Raw genomic sequence first — 8,593 nt, 5'->3', positions numbered from 1 at the left:
AACGCTCTTTGTTGCATTTGACAAATTCTCTGACTCTCCTTAATTACTTGATTCCAAATGTCGGAAGAGTTTGTGAAATCCAGGGAATCCATTTTGAGATATTATGAAATGAAAATGTGAAAAAGTATGAAATGGTGAAAATGGTATTGATATTTGAGTTTGTATATGATATAGTGAAAATGGTTGAATTGGTATGGTATTTATATTAAGTTTTTTAATTAAATTTTTTTAAACAATTGATCGTTGAACGGTCACTTTTAATATTTAATTATTATTTTCACAAACTCGCCGGCAACAAATACATTGCACCCCCCCCCCCCCCCTATCGCCCCACATTTCGTCAGGGGTGGGGGTGAGGGGGCGGTGTGCCCGCCCATTTTCGCCCAACTTCGCCCTAACTCAACGCATTACGGGTGGCCTTAATGGTTTCTTTTTCATATATATCTTTTCTAAAATAACGGAACGATTCAGTTAATTTCCCACAAAATTCGTACACAGTTGTTTTGTAGTTATTATCTCAAATTATATCATTCCAAATTTCATCATCATCATCATCATCATCATCGTACTCAGTATATCATTCCAAATTTGAACTCAAGAAATAAAAAAGACCAGATCGTGTGGTCCATGCTAAGATCCAAATTTAATATAATTTAAATAAGGCCCAACACAATAATATGAAACCTGGCCTGGCCCAATAATAACAACTACTCAAACCGACGGTATACAAATATCTTACTAGAAACAACCGAGCCCGTACTCCTATATCACCAAACTCGGTTAATAACTAATAAGACCAACCTTATTGTCAAGTCAATCCAATATCACTAATCATATTGATAACACTAAAATTACCAACAAAGTTTACACCAGTTTGGAACGGTTCATGATTAGCATAACGTGAGTGTTTGGGTTCGAGTTGTGTATGGTCAAGATGGGGTCTTGGTTAGACCGTTTGTTGTGTTTAACTAGCATATCGTGCCACGTCCGTCACTGCCACGTAGTCAGTGAGACACTTTCTAGCCATCCCTCTATTTTAAGCGTAATTTTTTTAAAAGGTGGTAAAGTGAGGTGTTGAGGTTTTTTTTAACTGGTCTATATAATTCATTCCTTGGTCGCTACTTATTAGTGGGGGTGGACTCCACTTTTTTGAGCCATTTGGGGTCCATCACAATGACGGAAAGGGGTGTCACCACCCTTTTGGCGCCCCTTTGATTTGTTCGCCTTGGACGTTATGGCACAACAAATCGTCTTAGAGAACCTGAGCTCAACTACCTTCTATCTGGTTCAGGTTCATTAGCTATTTTATTAATAATTAAAAAATAAAAATATTTATTAGTAATAATAAAAGCAATATTAAAAAATAGGCCATACAATTCGTGTACAGAAGTTGTATGACTTGTATACAATAGTTATATGATTCGTATTACAAATCATATAACCCGTATAGCTTGCAGTTAACATCACAATCAACAATGTCATAATACGATTCGTATAGTGACAGGTATATGAGTCATATAGTTGTGGTGTCTAGACGATACCAAATGGTGTGTGTGTGTATAGGATCTGCCTTTACTAAATGAGTGAATGACGTATATATTGTGTATGCATTTAATTAGTTGTTTTACACATTTTATAAGAAAAGTAAAAGAAAAGAAAGCGAAAACAGTGTTGGTAGTGTTTGATTAATGGTTTATGAAATTGACATGTCAAGATGGGTTATGGAAAAAGGGGCACAAGTAACTTTAAAGAGACAGGGATCATAACAGCTTTCATTTTGTTTTTGTGCAGCATAATGTTGTACATTTAACTTTTAAGAGGTGTTAGTGTGACCTCTTCTTCCTCTGAATCAAAACTTAATATCCTTCGAGATCGTCATTTGGATCATTCCCGTTTTGGAGAGAGCATCTAAAGTTGTACCTTCACTTTCAAAAGCCAATAACCATTATTTGAAATAGTAGTTATATATACACATCAAATAATTAAATAATAAATGATTTAATTCCAACTTGTAAAATAACTCACGAATGATGAATTCATCATATATAATTTTCTTCTTGGATATATAACAAAGCTTTTAAAGAATTCAGATTGTTTCACAACATAAAGTCCATAGAAATTATTTGTAAGTACCATACAAAAATTTTAAACCACATATTAGATATAAATTGGATATCTAGTGGATCATATATGAATGAATATAGCTTGCTACATAGTAAAGGGGCATTTAGTAAATTCGTGACATGTGAATGGAAAAGGAGTAACATGGTAATTATTAATTTGCAAATGATATATTAGCTGTTGCAGGCAATTATGTTGTGAATGTGTTTTTGTTTGGAATAAACTATATATGTGTTGATGTCAAGTATGTTTACAAAATACAAACTATGTCATTTCTCATTAAAAGGCTTTCTTGATATACAGTACCCGTTTCACTCGATGGGTATGGGTATCATTAATTCATTATATGAAAATGGATGGATCAAATGATTATGTATGAGGAAAAACAATGAATATTGTCTTAGATATAGGACTTAAATTCTGCTTGATAGAGTAGCCAAATAATGTCACCAGCCATCAATTTGACCTAATTGAGCTGGTCCTATGATGTCAAATAATGTAAAAGGTAACACTGAATGCTGAAATGATCAAAGCTAGTTCAACGTACAACTTTCATTACACAATGTATAAGCTCCTATAAAAATACTGTTCGGTATTCATCTAAATTCTCAAAGGAGGTTTGGAGTAAAACCAAAGCTCAATGTGATTTGAGTCTTCATAACACAAAAATCAAACTTAAAAACAAATAAGAAGATCAATCAATTCTCGCAACAAGGACAACTCGTTTTGCACAACGTACAAGACATCTTAGCAGTATGTGGCTATGTGCTCGGGTACCGCCCCTTGGAAGAACGATTAACGAGACAAAAAACCTATCTTATAATCCTATAAAGACAAGATTATAGTTTTGTAATTTATACTAAAATGCATGTGTTGATTATATTCCTTGTTTCACATATGCATACAAAAACAAAAGGGGATGAAGAGAATCACTGTGAAATTGGTCCCAATGATATGTGTATTCACACTTTGTTTCTTTCTCTGACAAAAAGAAACTCAAAGAGGGAAGCCTAGTAGAAACCCTTCCTCACCAAAGTGTCTAATTTGTAGGGATCACTATGCTTTCTCTTTGACCAGAAAGAAAAGATTCAAACAGAAAAATAAAAAGTGATCTAAATATTCAAGAAAATCCATAAATAAGTGTTTGATTTGTATGCTTGAGTTTGCTTTCTCTTTGATCATAAAGAAAAGATGAAGCAGTAAAAAGGGTTTTAAGTATTCAACAAAATGTAATAATAACAAATGTAGGAACTTTGAGATTGTTTTACCTAGAATACAACAAAAGGTACAAGAAAGTGAATTCACAATTTCACACCAAGGTTTTTCACTTATGAGTGAATCAATAATGTAAAAGTTGACTAAGTCAAAGCTTGACATTAGAGGGAAAAAGAGCATTCATATTTCATCATATATCATTCCAAAGTTATTTAGGTGGACCCAATATGTGCATTGCTTAGCTACACATTGAAATCTCTCTTTCTCCTCAGAATTATATAATATTATAAAATCTATAATAAAATATAATTGATGTTTTTACAACTAATGTCAAACCATATACCAAACAACCTTAGAGTAGAGGAAAAGCAATGAATTCTGAATAGGAGTGCCCTGACCAGTCCCCACAAACTCAAGAGGTTCCCCATATCTTTATATTATTATAGTCAAATACTCCAAACATTCATACCACATTTTACTTTTGATCTTTTTAAGATCTTCTGCACATCTGTCTCAATGATCAACTTGTTTTTTCTACTCGTTTTTCACTAAATTTAAAGAAATGTCACGGTAAATGTAGAATCGAGGTTTTCTAGTCAAAGTACGCATGCCAAATGATCACATTCGACATGCATTTTTCTTGACCTTGTTTTTATGGTATCTTAAGAATCCTGAAAAGATGATCATTATGAATATAAACTAAGTGGCCCTAGTTCAAGAAAGTTACAAAGTCAAGAAAACTAGATTCAAAATCCTATCTTTAAAATCACAAACCATTTTCTTGATATATTTTATTAAGCAGAAATTTTAATAAATTAACAATCTTGAAAGCCTAATCATCCATCAAGAAATTCATAAGTCAACAGACAAGAAGCTACCCTTTTGTCCATATTGTTCATTATGCAGAAATAAAGGCCATTATATTAAGAAGTTAAGGGGAAAAAAAACTAATCTTTTTTAATTCAAGAAAGTAATTAGTAGTTAGGAAATAAGACTCAAAGGTCTACCTTTGTGACATATATTTCCTATGTCTGAAAGTTCAAATGACTTGACAATTTCCGGATACCGGTATATATATTTATGATCCTACCCACCTTTAACTTATTGATTTATGATATTCAACAAGTGTCATGATTCAAAATAAAAACTGAAAAGTATGCATTGCATTAATACCTATTAGACAATACTGCCCCTTACACAGATTGATATCAGAAAGGTACTGAATGGGCAGATAAAATGTAACCATTTTGAAAGAAGACTACACAATTCTATCAATTCAATGCCACTTCACATATCTGATTCAAATTTAGATAAATCCATGGTTGAAGCAATCCATTGACCAGAAACACAGTTATAGGAATAAGGGTAGCAATGCAATAGCATCATAACAACATACTTTAGCAAATTAAATTAACATCCAAGAAAAGATTGTAGTAAATTAAATACCATACTAAAAAGAGAGCCGATCATTGAGGGTTGCTAAGAACACTGATGGACACGCGGTTGACTGGAGCCAATCTCATTTGCTGTTCTTGAACTCTGTTCTTCTTGAATTGAGGTTCAGGTGATGAAGTCACCGATGATGCAATCGCCCATGAGTTGTTAGAGTTATCACTGCTGAAATATGCATCCACCACGCCACTTGGACTTCCAGGAACCGAAGAGTATTTCCGTTTGTGAGATTGGAATTGGAAGTAACAGCTTCCATGATTATTCGATACATCCATGATGAATTTGGAACACACTTCTATGTTTTCCTGTTAAGATATTCATTTTAATTTATGTTATACAATTATGATTTCTTGAAGTTGTAGGTAAAAATGACAACTTTGATAATAATTCGATCATTAAATCTACTCAATGCAGCTACTAAGGACTAAACTAGATCTATAATTGTGTTCAAAATCGAATACAAAGACGCTAATTAACTCAATTTGATACAAACCTCATCGGTATTAAGAAGATTCATAAGCTGATTTCGATAATCCAGGGCGTTATCAGGCTCAATCTCCTTGCTAACAATGCACATTATAGCAGCAGCCATCACAGACGGAACAAACCCTTGAAACCTCGAATCTGCATTCATTACAACAATCAACAAACATCACCACTCGATTCAACCGAAATTGGAATAAATTTCATTAATTTGACATCAAACTGAGCTTACCATTGCTAACCGATACAAGAATCCGCTCACACCGCCTCAAAAACTCATAATGCAGATCACGAGTCATCAAACTAAGCCGACGCATGAAGTAATCGAAGAACGCAACAGGTGTTACCGGATTCATCTTCCAATCGAGAGAAGATAACACCAAAAGTTCCATCTTCATAATACTCTTTGACTCAAACACATACTTTGACCCTTCCATCTGACCAACCAAACAAACAAACAAACCCCATCAATATTCAATTTCACTTAGGCATTTTAACAAACACCTGGTACGCATAATAAAATTTCATAAAAAAACACACTTACTTGCAAATCCAATAACAGAGGGGCTTGGATCTCTTCAACTTTAGAAGCTAAAGAAAGACAAGCAACAGCAGCTAACTGATTCATCCATGGCTTATCTCTTTGAAACGAACCACTGAACAAAAACCTATCAAAATAATTAACAGCCAAAATGGTCGTCAACGCCACAAACCCATAATGGATACTGACTCTAATCATCCAATCAACCGATTCTTTCCGCAAACCCATTAAAGATTCATCACAAATCAAATGGGTCTGTTTCTGTTTCAACAAAAGACACGAAAGCTCATCTTCATCCCACAAAAGATCTTGCTCAAAATGAGTAAAAAATGAACCTTTATCGTTCAAGATTTGGGCTTCTTGGTACCCATAATCAAAATCAAAAACATGGTCTTGTTCATCGCACAAAAGGGCATCATCAGTAGCAAATGCAGGTTGTTTGGGCACCATCTTCTTCTTCCTTTGAGAAGAGGATGTAACAGGCTCTATTCATTATCTTCAAGACATCAAGAAAATGAGGTGAAAACAGAGTCTTTGTAACATATCTTGTTCATAACATATCTAATTAGTTTATGATATAATGAAGGTTTTTAATAGATTTGAGAAATTGGTGTAATCAGAACATCCAATTGTAAATATGGGTTGTGACTGGTTTGGTATACTGTGTGTGGCAGGATCTTATAGGTTTATATTGGTAATTTGTCCCTATGCTCTACATGTTTTTTGCATTTTAGTCTTCAACTTTTAACTCTTTTGTAAAACTTGTCCTCTTATTTTTTTTATAGTGAAATGTTGTATCATGTGTTACGAGACTGTAATAAAAATGTGGCGGGATGAATTGGATTAAACATGTGAATCTAAAAGAAGTGTTTTGCGGATACGTTTCAAGACGCCTATTTTGTCGTATTCAGTTAACGGTTATGTTTTTATAAATTAATGTAGTTGTTATTTTGTAAAAGTGATAATCAAAGTTTTGGATCTTTCTTTGAGTAGATTCCGGGCAAGAAAGTAAAATTAAATATATAATGGTTAGGAAACGTAAGGATTTTGAAGTTATTGTATATTTTAAATCATAGCATCTTATGAGTTAAGGCATGATTTTCTAGTATGAATTCACATGTGTATATATTTTGTTAGCATTTATAGTTTTTAATACATTGATACAATATATAGTTATCACTTATCAGAGTTTATTATATATTTATAATTTTTGTTATAGTGTTACTAAGAACACATTGTTAACATGTTGTCTTTTAGAACTATTGTAACATTGCATCATTGTTAAATGGTCACATATTATTTTATCTTACAACACGCTTTGGTATATATGAATTCTTATGCTTGGAAATATATAACATTTTTATTAGGGGACTGAAGAGAACTAAGTTAATTCTAAGGAGGTGTTATTGTAAAATAACAGAGTTTCAATTTTTGAATTCTATAATTAATTATTGTGTAAAACATTTTTATCGTACACATCGATAAATTATATATTAAGTTATAAATTATGCTATGATGGTATTAATTTTAATGTTTTTTTCATGTTCTCTAATTACTTAGGCCAAGTGTAGTGGGACGATGGTTGAGGTGAAAATGGACGACAAAGTGGAAGAACCCCCCCCCCCCACCGACTGGGGCGGAATGTTATTATCGTCGGAAGATAGGAAAAAAAATAATATAATATTATTATTACCGTTGGATAACGATCAATTAAAAAAAATAAAAACTTAATATAAATATCAAACCAATTAAACCATTTTCACCATATCATATACAAACTCAAACATAAAAATACCAATCATTTTCATTATTTCATACTTCTTCAAACAAAATGGGTTCCCCGGATTCCACGAATTCTGACGAGATCTAGGATCAAGTAATCAAGGAGAGTCAAAGAATTCATCAGATTCATCGACGTGTGGCGGAAGAGCATTTAGAGGTCACGAACGCAGTTCGGGCCGTCGCCAATAACATAGTGCCCGGCTCTACTAGCAATTCGCCACCACGTAGACGGTCACATATCCTTCGAGATCGTAAGCAAGCGAACGATCGTTTGATGAAGGACTGTTTCAACGACAGACCTACATTTAATGACGTTATGTTTCGACGTCGTTTTCGAATGTCTAAGGGTTTATTTTTGCGCATTGTTGGAGATATGGAGCGGGAGTATGAGTATTTTTGTCACACCCTCAAAATCCACTAACGGAATTTTACCGTCAGAGGGTGTGAACTAACAGGATCGAAATCATTAGTTATAATCAAACCATAAATAAAGTTTTCAAAACACGAAAACATTTAAGTGTAAATAAGTGCGGAAGCGTAAAACCATAAACCAAGTGTTGCGTCACGCAGGACGACTTAAAACCCAATTAATAATAACAGTTTAAAAATGAGTTTGCATAAACATAAGCGTTCAAAGTAATGCATGATCCTATACCGCGCGCCCGCCTCGGCTACCTGAGAATAACATACTAAAAGTGTCAACACGGGGTTGGTGAGTTCACAAGTTTATATAAAATAAAGCGTTTAGCGTTTTGCGTTTAGCGGTTTGCGTTACCAGATAGTGTTAAATCAATTATATATCTATAGGTAGCTAGCCTATAAAGCAAGTATTACTAAGTGTTCGACACCGAAGCTGACTGTTTATCATGTGCCTTGCCACCAGGTCTATCCCGACCATGGTAATGTGTTAGCCAAAATTACACCCACTCGACCTCCAGTCGAGCTTAGCGTTGGGTGGGGTTTGTCAAACTTAGTAGTACTACTCAACAGTGACTCGCT

The 8,593-nt window shown here is 33.9% G+C and overlaps 1 protein-coding gene across 1 annotated transcript; it reads right to left on the bottom strand.

The window, feature by feature from the left end:
• Positions 1-4,708: 4,708 nt before the first annotated feature.
• Positions 4,709-6,791, bottom strand: LOC143613143 (cyclin-D3-3-like). Its single transcript, XM_077086933.1, has 4 exons — positions 5,816-6,791; positions 5,504-5,708; positions 5,282-5,412; positions 4,709-5,093 (listed from the first exon to the last, which is right to left on the bottom strand). Exons 1-4 carry the CDS (start codon positions 6,260-6,262, stop codon positions 4,803-4,805), a joined length of 1,074 nt encoding a protein of 357 aa, XP_076943048.1. The 5' UTR covers positions 6,263-6,791; the 3' UTR covers positions 4,709-4,802.
• Between the last annotated feature and the right edge of the window lie 1,802 nt (positions 6,792-8,593).

The sequence above is a fragment of the Bidens hawaiensis genome, unplaced genomic scaffold (genome assembly GCF_021521415.1).
Source record: "Bidens hawaiensis isolate Kalapana, Puna unplaced genomic scaffold, B.hawaiensis_p1.1 tig00036747_1, whole genome shotgun sequence".
Classification (NCBI taxonomy): domain Eukaryota; kingdom Viridiplantae; phylum Streptophyta; class Magnoliopsida; order Asterales; family Asteraceae; genus Bidens; species Bidens hawaiensis.
Note: the sequence above shows the minus strand (reverse complement) of the source record. Positions and strands in the feature narration are given on the sequence as shown.